Source organism: Pezoporus wallicus, unplaced genomic scaffold (genome assembly GCF_028554395.1).
Source record: "Pezoporus wallicus isolate ANWC-B61680 ecotype Strahan unplaced genomic scaffold, APGP_CSIRO_Pwel_v1 contig_8473, whole genome shotgun sequence".
NCBI classification, from domain to species: Eukaryota; Metazoa; Chordata; class Aves; order Psittaciformes; family Psittacidae; genus Pezoporus; species Pezoporus wallicus.
Genome location: NW_026635907.1, coordinates 550814 through 572424, shown reverse-complemented (window position 1 = coordinate 572424; position 21611 = coordinate 550814). Strand labels below are relative to the sequence as shown.

At 39.1% G+C, this 21611-nt stretch overlaps 1 protein-coding gene across 1 annotated transcript in view; it reads left to right on the top strand.

Annotated features, from left to right (window-relative positions):
• Positions 1-10340: 10340 nt before the first annotated feature.
• The window catches only part of RIT2 (Ras like without CAAX 2), a 178911-nt gene continuing 167640 nt past the window's right edge, over positions 10341-21611 (top strand). The window contains exon 1 of the mRNA XM_057398574.1: positions 10341-10706. Within this exon, the coding sequence (XP_057254557.1) occupies positions 10604-10706 (103 nt within the window). The 5' untranslated portion in view covers positions 10341-10603. The remainder of the gene's footprint in view (positions 10707-21611) is intronic.

Below are 21611 nucleotides of genomic sequence, written 5' to 3'. Positions count from 1 at the left end.
TCAACCCATGGGATTTGCATTCTTTTCGATTCTCCTCTCCGTCCCTCCGGGAGTAGGTGGAGGGAAAGAAGGGGGGGGGGGGGGGGGTGAGTGAACGAATTACCTGACTGGGTTTAAACCACGACAGTTCTTTTTGGTGCCCAACGTGGGGCACGAAGGGTTGAGATAACAGCAGATCTGACTAGATTAATAGTCACTTGTCACAATGATGATTTATTGGCTCTCAGAGTTGTTCTTGTTGATCTCACAGCTTCAGAATGTTGTAACTTACTTAGAGCCGGTATTTGATGTGTTAGTGTTTATCAAGTGTGGGGCTTAGGCTAAGGTTCTTGTCTCACTGTGCTTTATGGCAATGGCTTGTAATACGGGCGGGCCCCAGCAGCAGGGCGGGACGGACGTGGCCGTGGACTTGTACCTGGCCGTCCGGCTGCTCTTCACCGGCCTGGCCCTCGCCCTCGCCTCCGTCTTGGTGAGGCAGCGGGGAGCCGAGGGGGAGCGGCCCCGGGAGCCGGCGGCTGCTGAAGCGGCCCGGGAGAGCGGCCCTGGGGACCAAGCGGCGGCGGGAGCGGGGCCGGAGGCCGCGAGGGGACGGCGGCTGGTGGAGGAGGCCGGGGCGGTCGAGGAGCAGAAGGAAGCGGCTGCTGAGCAGCGGGAGAAGGCGGCGGAGGAGCCGAGCCCCGCGGAGGAGCCGAGCCCCGCGACGGCCGAGAGAGAGCATTCCCCGGCAGCCGCCCGCCGAGCCCCAGGAGGATGCAGGAGACCATTTACCGGCAAGGCAGAGGAGGAAGAGCTGGACTCAGGAAAAGAGAAGCCGGTGGTGGGAGAGCCGGCAAGCACAGCAGCTACACCAGCCCCAGTGACAAGTACAGGAGCATCGTTTGAGAGTTCTGAAGGTTTTGAATGGCCTTTGGGTATCCTTGGGACCTGCCTGCTGATTGTGATGGGGATCAGCATGTTGGCACACACACAGGCTGTGTTCTACCCACAACCATTTTGTCTGATCTCAAATGTTAAGCAGAGTCGGGTTTGGGTCTTGTCTGGGGTTAGATGACAATATAGGGGGACCAAGAGGTTTTCTCCAAGGCTGGATAGTCATGGTTGGCAGGGCATGTGGAACAGAATGGGCAAGTATCTAGTCCGCTGGGCCCCTCCAGTGCTTTGGAAGCATCGGAGATGGAAGGCAGCTGTATGGAGTCCCCAGCAACAAGCTGCAGAAACTGCTGAAGGGGACAGTGAATTATTTTAAGCCTGGTGGGCCCAATGCACTTCAGGCCATCAGAGCAGAGATGCAACATAGAGATGGACTCATGATCTAGGGGTGGACTTAACAATGGACACTATTGCCCAGGTTATTCACACGTGTGAACACTGCACACAGTCTCTCCTGCTCTGGAAGACTGTTACAAGAGATGGAGCCTGACATCATGGACCAGATGGATGCAGCAGCTTTATAGGGACTGGTCCATGCACTAAAATAAGAGTGATGGTATATTGAAAATGTGGGATCTGAGCATGACACGAATGGTATGGAATAAGGGGTGGATAATGTCCTGGGTCCAGCAGTAGCAGTCATTTTTCTCCTCCTTGGTAGCTGGTGCAGTGCAGTGTTTTGTCTTTCGGCTCGGGAACAGAGCTGATAACAGGATGTTTTGGTTTGGCCAAGGACTTTGTGAGCCTCATGCTCTGCCAGGGAGGAGGGGAAGCCAGGAGGAAGCAGAGACAGGACACCTGACCCAAACTGACCAAAGAGCTATTCCATACCACAGCACGTCATGCCCAGGATGTAACTGGGAGTTAGCCGGAAGGGCTGGGAGACTGCGGGGTTGGAGGAGGTATGGGTCGGTGCTTGGTCGGGCTGGGGGGGGGCGAGTTATTGGTTGGCTGGCAGTGAGGTGATGTATTCTCTTCCCTTGTTATTTCCTTTATCATTGTTATTATTGGTGGTAGCAGTAGTGATTTGTGTTATACCTTAGTTACTAAACTGTTCTTATCTCAACCAGTGGGAGCTGCATTCTTTTCGATTCTCCTCTCTGTCCCTCCAGGAGTAGGTGGAGGGAAAGAAGGGGGGTGGGGTGAGTGAATGAGTTACCTGACTGGGTTTAAACCACGACATACAGGTACCTTGTCAAGAGAAATCTGTAATCATAAAGTAATAAAATATTTGATTATGCAGTCATTGTTGAAAGCACTTCACAGAAATACGAGAAATTTTAACTACTCTTTATTTTATTTTTTTTTAACTTTGAATAACATAGCCAGAAGATCTGAGCTTCTCTTTGTCATTTCTCAAGAGTTCTTGTGATGATATATCACTGAAGAATGGCTCACTTGTTTGGTTTTTTTTTTTCATCCCTTCAGGCGATATTTTTACTAATCTCATAGGAATACCAGTGAAGACTTAATTGAAATATGCTTTGCTGACCAGACAGAAGGTTCTCCATTTGTGGGTATCTAAAGAGACTGCTTTTGGTGATCTTGGCATGCTGCTGCTAGCTGCAAGAAAGTCATCACTTGGTGAATTTAACCCCTCAGTCAGTTCAGTATTTTAGTTTCCAGAGCTGTCCACGTCTTCATCCTTCTTCCTCCTAAAAAGAAGTTTTCTCCATAGAACAAAGAAAAAACCTTTCAAACACTGGATGGAACAGGCTGCCCAGGAAAGTGGTGGAGTTACCATCCCCGGAGGTGTTTGAAAGACATGTAGAAGTGCTCAGGGACATGGTTTCATAGTGCTGGGTTAAGAGTTGGACTCAGTGATCTCCACGGTCTTTTCCAACCTAAATTCTATCAGTCTGTGGTATGAAAACAGACATTAAATCATGGAAGATCAGCCTAATACACAATATTGTCTTTGATGATTCTTTAACAAATTTGACTTTAACAAATTAGCAAAGAACTGGGTTTTGATTTTTCACGTTTTCTGATTTTGTTTGTTTGCTAAAGCTGAGCTTTATAGATTTAAACAGTGATACAATGAAGCCTACAGTGATGTATTTTTTCACTTATGGTTCATTAACATTATAAAATTACTACACTGTTTTGCTTTTTGTGTTATGCAGAGGTTAGATTAGCTCGTTTCCTAACATGTAATCCTATTGATCTTACAATATTTTGTAAGAATAGCATCTTTAAACTGATTAACAGACTTAACTAGTGAGAGACTGCAGGGTCTAGTGTCTTTAGGAGAAGCAGATCTTGAATTGATTGCAGTGGAAATCACAAGGGGGGTATTTTTAATCTTCTACAAACACAACTCTGTAGGAACTTCCCAAATAAATGCATTTACATACTTACCTGGCTCATAATCCTCTTGACAAGAGCTTAAATGAAAGAGTTTATGTCAGATTTGCAAAATGTAGTGGAATCTTTCATGCAGGATTACTAATGATTTCAGTGCTATTTTTTCATACAAAACTGGTCTCTTTAAACAGAATGCAAGTTATCAAAACAAGCAGATTCATCAGAATTCAAGCACAGGTATATATAAAGAGACATCAGAAATCTTTAGTTAAGAAGAGATTGAACTCCTACTGCTGAAGAAAAAACCCTACCACAGTATGTATATAGAATCATAGAATCATAGAATAGTTAGGGTTGGAAAGGACCTTAAGATCATCTAGTTCCAACCCCCCTGCCATGGGCAGGGACACCTCCTTTTTGTATCATTTCTTGTAATCCATTGTTCACCCCATGAGATAGCTGAGTCCAAGCTTTTGTTACTCTAAACTTGATAAATATTCCTCTGTTCAATATAGGAAACAATATGTCCAGTGGGAGATTTAGCTAACTAAAAGTCTGAATTTTCTGGAAGAAACCTTTTTACTGATGATTTTAAAGGAATTGACTTTGTTTTTCTTGTTAATGTTACAGTCATTCATCTTAATTATGCACTTAGAAAATTATTGCTAATTGCAACAGATAAAAACTGCAGAAGTCCTCACTTCTGTTCAACTAACAGAATACCAATAAACAAATGGATTTCTAGCATAAAATTATCTCAACATGAAAAATAATCTCTGATAGTAGGAAAGTCCAGGGTAATATGAAATCTGAAAAGGTAAATCTGAAAAATTCAGATTTATCATGTTTGGTGTTTCCATGATGAAGCTGAAGCTAGTCTGTAGGTTTACCTGATATGGACAGCAAACTGAAAAGTGAATGACTGATACCACATCAAATTCGAGAGTCTGTCTACTGCTTTTTTTTTTTTCCCTAGTGATCCACCATTTGACATGGTTCAGTGTTAAAATTCACATGCTTGAAGTGAAGTTTAGAAAGCTGTTTTCAAGTGCAAGGGCTTCTGGGATGTGGGCATTATCATAATCTATAAATGCTTTCAGGGTAACTGTCAAAATGAGAGAATCTTCTTTTTTGTAGCAATCAAAACTGAAATAATCTTCTTTTTTTTTTTCCAGAAATAAATATGTTTAAGATGACTTGAAAAACAAGAGAGTAACAAAAAGCTAAAAGTCAGAAACTGATACAATCCCAGTAGATTACGATTTGTCACTGATACCATTCAAACACAGACTAATAAATAAATAAGCAAACTTCACAACTTTTATTATTGATTTCCTGTGTTTGTTGTAACTGTGCTAAGCTGAATATGCACCGGCAGTAGTTGTAAATCCATATTGTATGAAGTCTTGAAACGATAGTGTGGCCAGATTTGGGAAGCACACTTCAAAACAGGCAGTGGAGAGTCTTTGGGAAAAAAGCAGCATAAAAGGCTAATAAATGACCTATGAAGGAGAATTGATAGTTATTTTTTTCTGGTGAAAAAGAGAAAGCATGAAAGAAAAAGAAAGGCTGAGAACAGCGTTCTCTATATTTACCGTGTTAATTTGATTCAGTAACTATTTAAGTATTTGCTTGGTATATTCACTATGACTTTTCACAATATCTGTAGCAGGTAGGATGAAAAGTGATATATCTTACTGTGTAATGAAAGACATTTGGGTTTCAAATACATTTCTAACAGGATAGTGAGGAAATTTATTTCAGCATTTGGAAAACTGGATTAATTTCTGTCTTGGAAGACTTTAAGGTAAGGTTAAGAAAATATTGTTCAATTTACTGAAATGGATTTATGGAGTGAGACAGGATGAAAAAGATGACTTCTTCAGAGCTCTTCTAAAGCTATTTTTATAGTATTTCATAATATATTTGTGCTTATGATTTTCTTTCCTAGCAAAAGCACTGAAAGGTGAATGAATTTAGAATAAACATATATTCATGATCACAGAGAACATGTTTATGTGCAGTTAAGGCTTTGAGGTCTTTTAAGTTTTTCACATTTTGAATATCAGTGTTGCATTTGAATGTATACAAGTGTTATCTGGGAATGTAATTAAGGTTCAACAAAAATCCATAAACGACCTGCGATCATTAGTGCTTCTTGACAGTAAGATCATAAATCATTTGTGAAACCTTATTGGAAACCCAGAGAAAATAGCTTTTCCCTTTGACAAAGTGCTTCTGTTCTATAAGAAGTTTGAGTAGATGCTTGTAAAAAAAATTAAAGTTAATACTATTTGAGTGTTCTCAAAAATGTGGTAAACTGCCCCTGTATCTCAAACCTCTACACAGCAGGTACATTAGTTGCGTTGTTTGACTGGGGATAATCAAAAGGTAGATGCTGTTCATGGTAAACCTCCCTTCTTTGACTAGAGCGAAACCACAATGTTTCTTTGCTCTGTGGACTCCGAAGTTGTTTCACATTTTCTGTTAATAGTTGTTGTGGTTTAAGCCTAGCTGTAACTCAGAGCCACACAGTCTCTCTTTCACTCTCTGCCTTCCTCTCCCCGCTCCCGGAGGGATGGGGAGGAGAATCAAAAGAATGTAACTTCCATGGGTTGAGATAATAACAGTCCAGTAACTAAGGTAAACACAAACCACTACTGCTACCACCAATAGTAATAATGATAAGGGAAATAACAAGGGAAGAGAATACAACCGCTCACCACCTGCAGACTGATACCCAGCCCGACCCCGGCAGTGATCTCACCCTTCTGGGTAACTGCCCCCAGTTTATGTACTGAGCATGACGTGCTGTGGTATGGAATAATTCTTTGGCTAGTTTGGGTCAGGTGTGCTGTCTCTACTTCCTTCCATCTTCCCCTCCTTCTTGGCAGAGCATGAGACTCAGAAAGTCCTGGTCAGAGTAAACATTACTAAGCAGCAACTAAAACCATCGTTGTTATCAGCCCTGTTCCCAGGCTGAAAGTCAAAAACACAGCAATGCACCAGCTACTAAGAAGGAGAAGAATGACTGCCACTGCTGAACCCAGGACAATAGTCAGTCTTGCATCTTTTTTTTTTTTTTTTTTTTTTTTTGCCACTTGACATACTAATAAGGCTTAGATTAAAATTCATTGCAGCAGAGGCAGGGGACAGTATGTCGACTGACACTAGGGACAGAAATACGAACTTCAGAACAAAAGGCATATGCCTCAAAAGTTCAAGCTGAAGAGCCAGCTTCAAGGTGGTAGGTTGTCAAGTTTCCCATCAAGTATACTGTATGTGACACAGTGAGACATCCTACAGGTGAGTAATTTGAAGAATAAAAAAAGGATGGGGATTACCTAAGGAAGCCAAGGTGCTGGTGGCAAATGGGTGATTGAACTACTGGGTATTTGTAGTAGGAATCTAAATTCCACAAATGCTCAGCTGCTTCTGTGGTGTGCTGGAGGTCCCTTAACAATGTAATTCAGAGGTATTCAGCATATTTAAGATATTACAAGTCCCCTAGCAATTACTTTATTATGCTGCTCAGAAATGATCAAGTTAAGATAGTGTGCCAAATGCATTTTTTTATCAGGTGCAATGATTTCTGTATTAACACTCTTTCTTGCCATAGCAGCACTTCAGCAATTCAACAAGGTGGGTTTATATCCCTTTTTATAAAGATTGCTTTTTAAATTTCCTTTCTGTGTTGTGCCTAATACGTAAACATGAGGGGCAAAAGAGTGGTCAGTGTTTCCATAATGGCATAGACCCTAGTAGGGTCATGCATATTTGCTTATTATTAAATGGTTCACATGCCTTTAACCCATCACTTAATGGAACACAAATACGTCAAGATTTGCATTTTGCTTGCTCTTCTAGTTTTTAAACTCATAAGCTCCCTGCCTAATGACAAGAATATTTACCCAGGTTAATTGATAAAATCTCCTCAACATAAAGTGCCCTAGGAAACAATTCAGAACATTTACATATTGTATTAATGTCTCATTATTTTATTCAACACCCCCAGAGCAAATGGGGATGTAGGATGAATGGAATGTGTTTTCTAATGGCATTTTCTCTAGAAAAAACCTCATCTACTCCTAATATACCTATCTGTATGTTGTCTTTTGCTTAAGACCTTAACTATCTGAGCACACAGCTATTTCAATATTAAATGACAAAATACGACTTCAAAGTTTCAATTATTTAAATGAAAAAGCACAGGGAAGCAGATAAAATAGAGGATTGGAATTTGTTGTGGAATAATAACTCTATGAAAATGTTAGTATCTCAGGTTCAGTTGTTGCATCTTTTACTCTTTCTTCCTCTTGTCCATAATGCATTTATGTGGGTGATTTTTTTGCCCTGTATTATGTGTTTCAAGGAGAGTCATTTCAAATCATCTCAGTATTAATTTTCTTGGCAGCAGACTGAAAGCAAAATCTTGTACTTTTCTGCTCAGGTGGGAGCAGGAAGACTAATTGATGTTGTTGTACATAGGAATGAAGAGAAATACTTGTTCTCAGCTACTGAACTGAATGAAATTTGGGCAGAGTAGGCTGTTTGTCAATAGGGAGTTACGATGAAAAGCAATTAGAACAAGTCCTGCATTATAAATGGGAATGAAGTATTACCTCATAAGGCTATGGACACATCTGTGTGAAAATTAGGAGGATATGTTTGTTCAAGTATTTATATAATGTCATGATACTTACTAAACTGTTTAATAAACATGTACCTGTCTTTAAAGAGATTTTAAATGGTTAATCCTCATTCAACTGATAAAATATGTTTTAATTCCACTCTTTCCACCATAAAAATACTGTCCTTGTTTTTCTAGATGAGGAAGTGCCTTTCCATTTAGTTCTGTCTTACTTTGCACTTTGCTTCCTGTTCTAACATAATTCCTGTCTGTAGCCTCTTCCATTTCTTGTATCCCTTCCCCGTGTTCCAGCTCTAAACCAAAGGAAAAAAAATGTCTTGCCACTTTTCTCTACTAAACACCAACAGCTGGAAAAAAAACAAAAAAAATCTGACTATTTCTTATCTGTTCTCTATACATTATAATAGCTTTTTTTTTTTTTTTTTTAATGTTTTGCTTTGGAATATTTTGCACAGCCACTCACTTTCCTGATGTTTTAATTTTAGCCAAATGCAGCTGTTATGAGGTCACACTCTCCTAAGAAGCAGGTTGCTGTGTTGATGGGAGATTACCAGGAAAACCCAGTTACTCTTAAGCAGTCATTTTGGTGTCATTATTAGTTTTATCTAATATATCAATACTGAGCACTTGAAAATGATTTTAATGAAAATGGAATTTCAGTCACAACAGGGATTTACTGATCTACAACAGGGATTTACTGACCTACCTGTCTCTTTCTGCTGAAATTCAATATTTAGACATCACTTTATTATATTCAGAAGTTCCTGCTTAAGTCCTGTTTTATGCTTTGATGACCAAGTCATTCTGAATTATGAAGTTTGCATCCAGGCATCAGTACAGCCATACAGCCACACAGTCCTGACAGGACAAAGCTGCTCACAGCATGGTTATTACAGAAACCATGTAGGACAACAGTAGCGCATCCTGATTCTGGAGGTTCTCAGAATACTCTCCCTCTGCTCTCTTTTGCTCTCAATCTGAAAACAGACTATTTTACTGATTCTTCAGTATTTTCCCAGCATCTGTTGGTGTAAATTCAGTACTTCTTAAGCAAGAGATGGTGATTTTAATAGCCCCTAGTGGATTTTGTATTTCCTTGCATTTAAATTCTTTTTCATTAAAAGTTCATTTTTACTGCCCAAAACATTAAGTGGCAAGTTCCTTAAGTTAGGGATGACTCTTCACAAGTTTTGATCCCAGGTACTTTGCATTTCGTTGGTGTTTCCTAATTTTTTGTTATGAGGGAAAATGAGTATTCATGTTGTTTACTTTCTCCATTCTAAACAGAATTCTCTCTCTTCTGTTTATTCATTCTTTTTTTTTTAGTCCATTAAACTCTCTTTCATACATATGCCTTTCTATATCTTTTCCTCTTCCTAATTTTTCTTTAATATCCTTCATCAGGCTATGATTTTTTGGCTTTTTTTCTTTGCCTTTCAACTTTTAATTTTGTATTCCTATGTAATGGCACACATTTACTCTCTGTGAAGTAACTGGAGAAGTAGACAGATGAAGGCTTCCAAGATACTTTACTAGTTGCCTCTCCTGCTTCCTTATCTTAATAGTTCCACCTGTCATGAAAGCCCCACATTACTCATAGGGAGCACAATTTTTTGCTTCCTACCCCTTTTTCAGTAGATGCTTTTTAGCCCTCAAAAACACTGCATAATTCTTAAAGCTGGGCAAGTATTTTGTTAGTCTTTAAATGTATCAGATCTAGTAAGGACATTAGAAATCGATGAAGCGCTGCAGTCTTCTGTGGTTAAGTTTTCGCTGAATATTTCTACTGGGGGTTTTTCACACTGGATGTAATTCACAAACTTTTAGTTTTATTCTATTCTTACTTATTAGTGCTGACCAAGTTGGTTAGCTAAATTGCTTGATAGTAGTATTAAATACTTAGAACAATTTGGTTTTCAGTTTTCTTCTTTGCCTACATGGATGTTTTCTGGATAAATCTATTTATCTTTTCCCCTCCCTGAAATCTCAATCTCCTGAAGTCCTGTGTGGGGAAAACGAAAAAGAATAAAAAAGCCTTGTTTAAAAAATACCTGGCTTATTTCTGCAAGTAATGGTTGCAAACTGAACTAAAACAGAATTGATGTGGGGGCAAAACTAACCTTAAAAAACTTCTGTGCTTTAAAGTAAGCTTCATGAGGAACAAAGGCTCTTGAAAGCTACTGCTTATTTCATATCTAATGTAAATCTAGCAAACTTGATGAATATAGCATGAATATTAAACTCCAAGGTGACAAGAAGGTTGCCTGCTCTGTTTTGTTATTGTTTAAGATTTGAACAAGTGCTACATGGAATAACAAGCATCATAATTAAGTAATTTGATCCAGTTTCTTTTCCTGGAGGGTCTGCTCAATTTGATTCCAATGACACAGCAACACCCCGAGGTACCAGGGCTCTTGAGTCTCACAAAACTGCTTCTGTCCAGGAAGAGAAACAGAGAGAATGATACGGAGCTGGGAGGGGGCAGAGAGAGATTTTTATTGGAAGCTGTTAAAGTGGTTGCTATGAGACCTTCTCCAGCTACACAGGCACAGCAGCGAGTGCGAGACTGATAAATCGTACCTCTTGCATTATACCTTTCCTTTCTGCTGCCTTTTTTTTTCCTCTAACGCAGCTTTTATAGTTGTTTAAGATCAGAGAAAGCACCTGCCAGTTGCTTTTTCTTCCCTTTTGCTCCCTTCTTCTGCCTCGTGCAAGATGGAGCTAGAAAACGAAATGATCAGCTCCTCCAGCAATTCTTCAGCAGGCTCCAGAGAGTACAAGGTGGTGATGCTAGGAGCAGGGGGAGTTGGCAAAAGCGGTAAGTTTCACCAACAGCATATCTGGGGAGGAGGGGTGAATTGGGAGTCTAAAGTTCACAGAAAAAGAACATTGTTTAATGAGGGGTTTCATTCCTCTTTCTCTTGTACATGGCTTGGATGAAAGACTTGTTTTATAACAGTTCATGACTGGGACAGTGAGTCAGCTTAATCTGCTGCAGACTGAAATGTTATAAGCCTTTTTAATCAGATGGTTCTGTAAAACTAACCTTGGCTCCACTGAGGAGCTTGCTGCTGTTAGTTTAGCAGCAAGCAGTCATATCCCTCTGACACTTGGTGAGGGGTGATGGTGTGATGAACACTGTGGATGTAACTTGTTGGCCTGCCTGTCCTTGTGCTCAGGCAGGAATGGAACTAACTGCAAAGTAAGTCAGCTGTATAGTGCAGAGTTGGGGGATGCACCCAGTGACTCTCCTCCCTTCCCCGTATCTCCTTTTGAGTTTTTTGCTGAGTGTCATTGTGGCTTAGCTGGTGTTAGTCTCCTCTCCTTCCCAGACAGTTACAGAATGCCTGTCAGAGTCTCACTCCAGGTGATAAGGTAGATTTGCAGCATATTTTAATAACACCGTACAGCGCTGGTAAGATATGCTAGTGTCTGACAATGGTATCTCTTCAGAGGAGTCATTATTTTCTCCAGACAATGTTTTCTTTTTCCCAGATATTATCACCTTTGATTTATTCTCACTGACAATAGCATTCTCTGTTCTTGAAAAGACTTTGCTGAACGCGCAGTGTTTGTCTTAAAAGCCAGTGTATTGAGCTGTCCACGCAACAAGCATTTGATTACATCTTGTGTAAATTCAAAAGAAAAAGGGAAGAAGAAAACAGACAACAGAAAAAGGATAATACAGTATATCGAGGCTAGATTGAAAAGAAATTGCAGGATAAGTAAGCTGTGAAACTAAACTGTAGTAATTATGTAGCTCAAACAAGTTTATTTCCCATTCAAACAGCAAGACAAGGTATAGATGCAGAAAAAAACTAATTACTTGGAGTGGATATAATTTCCTTTCTGTATCTGTTTTCTTGTTATGTTTGGCTTCAACTTCAGTGGCACATCTGTCAATAAAGGCTATTTCTCATTAGTATTGCTTAACCAAGCAAACAAATCTTGGCCAGATGTTATGCTATGATCACTGTATAAAATGGGAAAGAAGAAAACACTGGTTTTCTCAGAGTAACTTTCTTCAATTTTCAATGGTAAAGCAGGTATCCAGGATTTATCAGCTGGAATTTTCAGTAAAATGTCTCCTTTTTTTTCTAATTTTCCTTCCCCTGAGTGCTTCCAAAAGATGACAGCAATTTTTCCTAAGGATATTATTGTGAGAACGGTGTAATTTTGAATACTCACTGACCGAAACAAAGGATACTACAAACTATACCATAATCATAGTAAAACTTAATCATAAAAGCCAAATTTTACATATACACTGAGAAATGTTTAGAGTTCCCATTTATTGTTAGAGTTTTAAAGCACAAATGATGCTTATTCAAATCTTACCATTCAGAAAACATTAGCTGTTGATTTCATGAGAATAAAGCCTTCAAATCTGTAATACAAGGTAGTGATACACCTCCAAGCCTGAGAACCACATGAGTATTCAAGAACTGGGTGTCTGTGTGGTCTAGAGAAATGAAAACAGGACAAAGTGGGTAGTTAGGACATTTAATGGGAGTGTGAAAACCTGTTCTTTTCACAAAAGTGAAGTTTCTGGGGGAAAAAATGGCAACTGGGAATTAAAAATACAGAAGAAGGGAGATGAGCCATTCATAATTTACTGGCTATGAACTTCCAGCATGGAAAGGACACAGAATATTTCAGTAGAATCATGAGATATGGTCCAACTGATAGAATTCTGTTAGAGATAAGGAAAAAGTGATGTCAGTCCATAAATCATGCATACTGTTGTGTAGGCAGAATTAATTTACACTGGATTAAAAGCAGAAAAAGGCCTGAGTGACTACTTTCACTCTCCAAGATGAGCTCTGCTTTCCTCTAATGACCTAGATTCACTCTGTTGAGTAAGTCATGATTTTAACCATCAAAGAAGTTTCAGAATTGAAAGTATTCTGTAGAATAAAGATCAGAGATTAAAAAATCCCAGAAGTTCAATTACCAGTTTATACTTCGGCAGATAAGTGATATATGGAATGATATATTGATAACATCTTGGCTTCTTTCCCCTTCTTTTCTCACTTTCTTTGCTTTTTGTCATGATAAAAGCTTTAGCATCTGTGGTGAGTTGCTGAGTGGGAAACCTCTCTCTGATGAAAGCCTCATTTTGTTCAATACTAAATAATTCAGATTTGGAGTTTTTTTTAGGAAACAGGCTGCAGAAATATTAAAATATTTCTTTTGCCCTGGACATAGTTCACTTTTAGAGATCACGTGGGCAATTTGATCCTTTGTTTCCCACCCTCTTGTGCTTTTCTCACTGTTCAACTTCAGACTCTATGTATGGAGGTCTTTGCACTCAAAATTATGTGCTCATTACAAGGGGCTAAGTGTTGTGACCATATGTGTGAGGAGGAACGAGGAAGAGGACAGCAAAGGTGGATGTTCTTTTGATGTTGCTGCTTATAGAATATTTGCTCTCTTTTGTCTCTTGAGTTCTGTTCTCTGAGATGGCAAGAGGACAGCCAACCTCCTGTTATTTGGACTATTTGGTGTAGTAGAAATTTCGTAAGAATTGGTAATAGAAGACAGTCACCATATCCAAGCGTGATAACCCACCACATTCAGAGTAATGATGTTTAAACTGCAAATAGTTTAGGGGACTTTAGGGTCCCCACATTTCATAATCAGTGGCAAAAAAATAAATCTCGGCCACTATTTGATAGGGGGAAAAAGCACCACCCCAAAAACAGAGTTCAGTTTAACTGAATGTGCAAAGCTGTATGCATTTCTAGCAGTTGATTTCTGTATTGTAATCACAGAATCATAGAATAGTTAGAGTTGGAAAGGACCTTAAGATCATCAAGTTCCAACATTCCTGCCATGGGCAGGGACACCTCATGCTAAACCATCTCACCCAAGGCTCTGTCCAACCTGGCCTTGAACACCTCCAGGGATGAAGCATTCACAGCTTCCTTGGGCAACCTATTCCAGTGCCTCACAACCCTCACAGTAAAGAATTTCTTCCTTATATCCAATTTAAACTTCCCCTGTTTAAGTTTTAACCCATTATCCCTGGTCCTATCACTACAGTCCCTAATGAATAGTCCATCTCCAGCATCCCTATAGCCCCCCTTCGGATACTGGAAGGCTGCTATGAGGTCTCCACACAGCCTTCTCTTCTCCAGGCTGAACAGCCCCAACTTAGATTCCTTAAAATGAGTTATCCCTTCTAAGGCTTCTGAAAATAAGCTATTTTTGCTTGCAGAGCAATATGCTAATTTATTACTTTGTGTAGATTGTGTCAGACATCAAGAAGAGCTATACACTCTCCTGCAAGTACAGGCCAAAACTAGGCTAGAACCAGGAATTAAACTGAAATGACTTAAAAGGAAATTTCTGCTGACTCTCATTTGAATATAATCCTAACTGGAATTACACATTTCTAAGATTTTGACATTCAGTCTTTGGTTCAATCAGAGGTTTCAGGTAGGCTCAGAAGTTCCAGGAACTCAGACAGTACTGTTCACACCTACTTCAGGTTGCCTTATGTAGGTTTTAAGCCCTAAGAGTCTTACTAGTTTTGAAAGAGTTTTTGCGTATATACCTTATAAATACCTTCAGAGATCTGCATCAGGACAGTTAACCAAGCACTTTCATGGTCTCAAATATGTTGCAGCTCAGACCTCTGGGTTTAGCTTTATTTTTCAGTGTTACAAAAATACATGCAAAAGACCCTCTAAACCCTGAGACCATGCGATGCTGGCATATATTTAGCAAACTAATTACACTAATAACAATAATTAACTGCTGCATATTCTTGAAACATTAGCAATAATTAGCTGAGGGGTTGTGCAGTAGCTACCAAAAAGAAAAAATAGATGTACCTGTACAGGTGAATAAAAACAGACACTATCTGTTTAATAAAAAATTGTTACTACCTAGACATCCTTCAAATGCTGAACAGATTGCACTGTAATCTAACTTTTCTTAGCCAAATGAAAATGCTGTTCTTGTTTCATTGTTTGTTTTTTTTTTCCCCTAATGCTAGTTCAATTAGATTTGTTTATGGGCAAAGATACCTACTCTTCTTGGTAAATGGAATTACATGGTTAACTATAGAATGAGTATATCATAGATGCAAAGTAAATTTAATGCCACCTGTTGCATTTCAGATAAGAAGAGGGATTACTAAAATTAAAAAATTAATAAGTATTTGTTGCTAGTAAGTTTGGTTTTGTCTTAGAGGAAATGTGCATTTTTCAAGATTTATTTCTCAGACTGATTTGATTGCCAGTTTATTTGTTGCAACCCTAAAAATATTGAAGGGATTGTCAAATCAAGAACAGATTCTCTTAGGGTTGTTAGAGGAGGAGTATTGTAGAGAAGTGAACTGTATTTCTCAGTCTGGTTTGGTTATTGATTGACTTTTTTTTTTATCAGGGACACCTTCAGCTAGATCAGGTTACTCAGAACCACATCAGCTTGGCCTTGAATGTCTCCAGGGATGGGGCATCCACCACGTCTCTGGGCAACCTGTGCAGTGTTCTGCCACCCTCATTGTAAAGAACTTTTTCCTCACATCCAGCCTGAATCTCCTGTTTTTTAGTTTAAAGCCGTCACCCCTTGTCCTGTTGCAACAGGCCCTGATAAAAAGTCTTTTCCCATCTTTCTTACAGGCCCCTTTTAGGAACTGGAAGGCCACAATAAGGTCTCCCTGAAGCCTTCTGTTCTCCAGGCTGAACAATGTATTTTTAATATATTTGTGATCTTTGATAATAAAACTGTTGTTACTTTTCAGTTTTCTTCACAGCTAGGTTACTGAATTTGTTTCAAGCTCGACTGTGTGTAGTTACAAACTTCTAGCAATTTTATCTTATCTCTTCTTTATTAACAACTTCGAAAAGCTCTATTCTCTTAGTTTCCCATAAGTTAATACCTATAGACAGTCTTTAGTTCACACCTTGACCTTATTTATGTTCAATGCATTGAGCATCTGAAACCTCACTTGTAGAAGTTTATCTTCTTGCTGAGAATATTTTGCATCCTTAATTTGAATGCCCTGGTATTTCCATATCATTTTCTGAATATGATTTTCAAAAATTTGCATGCTATTCTATCAGTGGTCTTACTAAAAGCAATACTGCTTACTGATTTCCTCTTGACAGTCCTTTTTGGCTCCTCTGAGAATAATGAATTCTTTTGTTCAGGTATAGTTCACAGAGGTCACAAAGAGAGAAATATCCACACTAACCCTTAAGGTACTTGCACATTCCCTTAGCACTGTCACCCGTGCTATCGTATATCTAGTGATGACCTGAATTCTGCATTTCCATAGGTGTTATCCTATTTTGGAAGTATTTTGCCGGGTTGGGTTGTGACCACTGAAGCTGATGATTCAAATAATTCTGGACCTGTATTCAATATTTCTCATTTATCTTCAAGTGTGTTTGCTATCCACTTGAAAGGATTAAACACGTTGCTTATTCATTAATTTTCTTGACTATGGGCAGACCGTGGGGCCAGAATTATTTGCATTGGGCAAATGAGTTAAACATGTTTTCATTATTTTGCTAGATCACATAATTCAATGGCTGGAGGGGCGGGGGGTTCAATTAGAGCTCCTGCATTTAATAGGATGGTTTCTGCATGTGAGATACCAGTTGGCCACTGAGAAAGCTGCCTGCAGTTCTGGTTTCTTCAACACCAGAAGCCATCTAATAAATAGGAGAGAGTTCAGAAAAGATCAACAGAGATGATAAAAGGGCTGACTCAATCTGATTTATGATGGCAAATGACCACAGCTATATTCAAATAGCTCTGTCACCCAGTAGTAGTCTGTGACTCTTTATCGTGAAACTTGCATATATATATATATATATATATATATATATATATATATATATGTATAGTGATTTAATGTAAAAGGGTTTGGATGCAGCTGTAATGTGAATAGGTTGATCTGTCCAGCTTCTTTCATCATAACATCCAGATGATGATCACCCACTTGGAAAAGGCTAGTAAGTGGGATGTTGACAGTCTGTGCCACTTCAGGAAATTCACCATATTTGAAGGTAATGAATATCAGGAAAAGAAAGCATGTTTTCCGAAATTTGAGGAGAAAAGGGGTCAGAATTCTTAACGGAGAGTAATCAGTGAATTAAAGTGTATGAGATCTTCAGACCTTTGGTCAATAAGAGCAGTATATATCCTTAACCATTTGTCCAGAAGAAAGATAGAGAAGATTGTAGAATAGTCTTTGAAAGGAACAGGTTGGTGAAAGTTTTATTAATCTAATTGGCTTCAAGATAGAAAACTACATTATAGAGATGGAGCATTAATGAGCAAATATTCCTGAACAGAAAAAGCAGTTACAGTCTTCCAGCTCGCTAATAGTAAAGTAATATTGTCATCTTCAAAACTGAGAAATGTGCTAAAAGTCACCAGGCCTTGTGGCTGATATGCCATTAATAATGTGTGTAGCCAATATCTTTCTTTTTGTTCAGACTACTTAAAAGAGATCCTAAGGCATGTCTCAAGAATGCACTTATCTGTTGTGTACCAGAAAGTCTTTTATGTCATTTAAAAAAGTCAATTTAGCCCCATGCTAAACTGCATCCTTAAGAGAGTAAAGGCTCCCGTATAACTGGAAACATGCTGAGGTGGCACCCTAGCAGTAATGGACACCTAATGTATGTGTTGGGTAGTGGTGCAGATGGAAGGTCAGTAGATCTATTGGCTCACCACTTGCGAAAAACCTGTTCTCTGTTCTGCTGATGGAAACGGGATTCACTGGTTTGGGACCTTCCTCGAAACATCTTCTGAATGAACAATGATGTGTAGAGATCAGAACTCATGGAAGATTATATCAGTGAACATGATTTTCATGGTGTGACTTACTGCAGGGGGGCTTCACTTACACAGTGTAGTTTTCACTGATGTATACGGCTCAACTTTTCCCATTCATACTGCTTGCTATTAAGAGTCAAGACACTGTCTAGGCTGTTCCTTAATGACAGGAATTCAACTATCAAGGACCCTCCTATTTTCAACCACACACAAATCTGTCATTTGAAATGCCCAGATTGAAGTCTCAAGTAAGGGAACAAGCACTGTTTCATGACAATGACTGGACACTGTCGGTATCTTTGCTGTAAACAATCTGTTGAGGCAGCCATAGGAACTGTTTGCTTTCCAAGCCATCCCTGCTGCTAAGCTAAGACATCTGCAGCATTTGTGGCACTGCTATCTACTAGAATTTGGATGAGATTAAATCCATTAGGGTCATTCTTGAAAGCACAATTAGGAAAGATTCCCCCCCCTCGCTGTTGCTTTCATCTCTTCTCCTTCCATACTTTCCATTTTGCTTCCTTCCATTTCTTTTCCACTTGATTTGTTCATTGGCTTTAGCTATTCTCCCTTTATACTTGTAAGCCTTTCTGATTTGCTTTCCTAGAGGCTAGAAGACTCATGATGCTCACACAGCTCCACTGACAGGTACCGAGTGTTACCAAAGCATTGGACAGGGTCACTGTTTCACTGACTGAATCCCAGTGGAGACACAGGCTAGAACCAGCTTTGTTTCAAGTTGTGTGGAAAACATCCAGAAGAAACGGTGTCTGGGTCTCTGTGTGTACACAAAAAGACTATGTCAGGGGTTGCCAAGTTGGGCAGTTGTTGTTATTCTGGCCTCCGAAAGACATATGTTCTCAAGTCATTTACCTGTTGTAAAGCAGTGGTTTAGCTTTTCATTCAGATAAAAACCAAGAACTAAACTAGTTATTTCAGAGTCTCAAGGATGGACCCACAAGTTGTTGCAAGTTTTAAAAGTTAATTTCATAAGATCTTACAAAGTAAAAGCTGTAATATGCTGAGAGATGGATGCATGTATTTCTTTAGCTCACACTGACTACAGTCATGAGAAGAGCTGTTGTTCAATTTCTTTCCTTGCAGTCTCACTGAAGTGCTACGCATTTTCTAATTTTGAAGTTCTTGTGCATTTTCACATGCACAAAATTAAGGAGCCCTAGCTAAAATTCATATGCCAGACCCTGTGATTTCTTTACTGACTTTGCTAGCCTGCGACCCGCATGACAGTTTTTTGTGTTAAACTGAACTGTTGCTTTCTGAACAGGATCTGCAGTGTCTTTACAGAAATGTCTCTTTAGCAGCTTGCAAAATACATACCATTGTTTCAGATTTTCACTCAGATTGTTCAAAACCAAACCCAAGTGTTGTAAAATTCTTGACTGTTTCAAATCAGCAGACCTCTGCCTTCCTAAATATGCCAGAATGCCATGCAGGCTGTAAAGTTTGCCTTTCTCTAAAATCTTGTCTGGAACTTTCTTAAATAGAAATCATGTTCCTTTCTCAATTTAAATACAAAGTAACCATTACACATTTTCTACACAGTGAATAATTTTACTTGGTGACAGGGTCATTTGTTCACTCATAGCACACACTATACCAGAGGTCTGCTTCATATGCTATATGCCACTGCATACAGCCAGAGAATGCATTTCTGGGCCTCAGGAGGTCTCCTTATATTTGTAGATATGCTCTAGAAACACTTTGTTTCTCTACTGGGAGTAGAGGAGAAGAAAGAGCAATGTATTATAGTCATCAAGGAGCCCTGTCATGAGCTACAGAAACCTGGTTTCCTATGCTTTTCTTTCACTTACAGCAGTTTCAATGGATTTTCCAGTGTCTTAATAATAGCTGTGAGTTTTCATCGTAGTCTCTTGTCTCAGTGTTTATCTGTTAACTGATCTGTTTTTACAGTGGAAGCTGAAAGACCCATTTAAAAAAATTTTCCTCCATGAAAATTGACGAAGATATTTGAAAGTAATTAAATGTCTGACACAACAGGAAGAAGCAAATCATAGGCTTCCACTTTTTTTCAGGTTAAATGCTCAAAATAACAATTGTGATATTTGAGGGTGGACAAGTGTTTCAGAAAAAAAACAAGCCAGAAGATACAGAAGGAACAAACAGAGCAGTGAGAGGGGGAAATCTAACAGAGGTGGACAACTAAGAGCAGCGAACAAGAAATCAGAAGAAAAAAGAGGCATAGGGAAAAGACTGAGGAAACATAAAACCTTGGCAAAGATGGGTAAAAGCAATGGAAAAGGATTGAGAGGATGCGTAGCAGTTCCTGTGCTCAAAGAACATTGGTTTCAGACTCTGTCTTTTTATTATGCTTATCCTACTAGATGCTCCTGGGCCATGGTTATACCCCAAAATCTTTTGCAGGTGCTGGTGGCCAAAAAGTACGCAGAAGTCGTGCGACTGTATCTTTCTGCTGCCTCCGTGACTTACTGTCCCATGATTCTCTCTCACTGGCTTTCTAGAAAAGGAAGCTGGAGAGACAGCAGCACAAATCTTCTTGGCTCTTTTTCCCCAGCACTTCATGTGCTGTAAAAGCTTGTTCAGCCATATAGACAAGGCTGTGTAAATCTAACATTAATATAAATTTATGGGGTGCTAGCAAAGCAGTGCTTCTTCTTTGTGAAGTTCTGACAGTCTGCCAGGACTCAGAGGAGTTTGTGGGCCCCTGCTATAGCAATATCTAGCACCTACTGAAATCAGTGGGAGGCCCAGCTTTTGTCAAAATGTAAAGAATTAGATCCATCCACACACCAAAATCTCAAATAAAATAATGAATTACAGTGGTACTAGAGATATATTCCACTCAGTAGCAGGAGGGGAAAAAAAAAAAAAAAAGTTCTGTTTTTGCTCCATCTGGGAAAAATGTCAAGATGCAAAACAAAAATTTATTTGTTTCTATGTGTTTTCTCTTATTCTTTGTGACTCAGCTGTTACCTTCACTCTCATTCCCTAACTTCTACTGCTCATCACACTTGCCTCTAAACAGCTACCTTCCTATAATCAAATGTGGACAAATGGCAGTAGGAGGAAAAACCAAAACAAAATGTCAGTGACTATAAACAGATTTAAATACACATGTCATTGAAACATGGTCATGTAAGACTTATTTAAATGTAAAGTATCACACACTTAACAGAAAATAGTTGCTAGTGCCAACATATTATTCAAAGAATTATAGAAAGCGCTGCAAAACCCAGTTGAGATAACCACTTCTACTGATTGACAGTGACAGTGCCTTTAAAGAACAGAAGTATTTGGTGATTGAAAGCCAAAGAGCTATGGATCAAACTGATTTGCAAAGCTGCATCATATATTTCTAAAGCATCACTGTACCCATCACTGGATGGGTATTAGTATGTTAAGTTTCAGATATTGGTTAGGTCAGTTTTGTGTGTTGGGATAATTTAGAGTGGTGTAATTCAAAGACTTGAATAAGCTTGTGAATTAAGTATATTTCTGCTTGTCTGTAAGCAGGAAAAATGTAGAAGTTGAAATTTTTGTTCCAAGATATTTTTAACAGTTCCCTTCCTGACTCTGAGTATCTCAAATGAAGTTGTTAAAAATTGCAGGCAGTGAATACTTCACAGGGTTGGAACTCATGGGAATATCTTTGGCACCGCTGATGTTAATTTAGTCACAACAAATAGCAGGACGTGGATTGAGAACAGATTAGATAGGCTGTAGTAGACATGATTGCTCAGGAAATGACCTAGGTAGACAGAATACCAGCTTGCACCCTGATGAAATTCCTGAGGGAATCAAAGGTTTCCCTGGCTCACAGTTCAAGTTCAATGCAGGAGATAAATACAATGAATAGTTCTTTTCAGGTTTAGTGCATCACAGGTTGCTAAAAAGTCATTAGCAGTTTGGTGATAGAGTTACT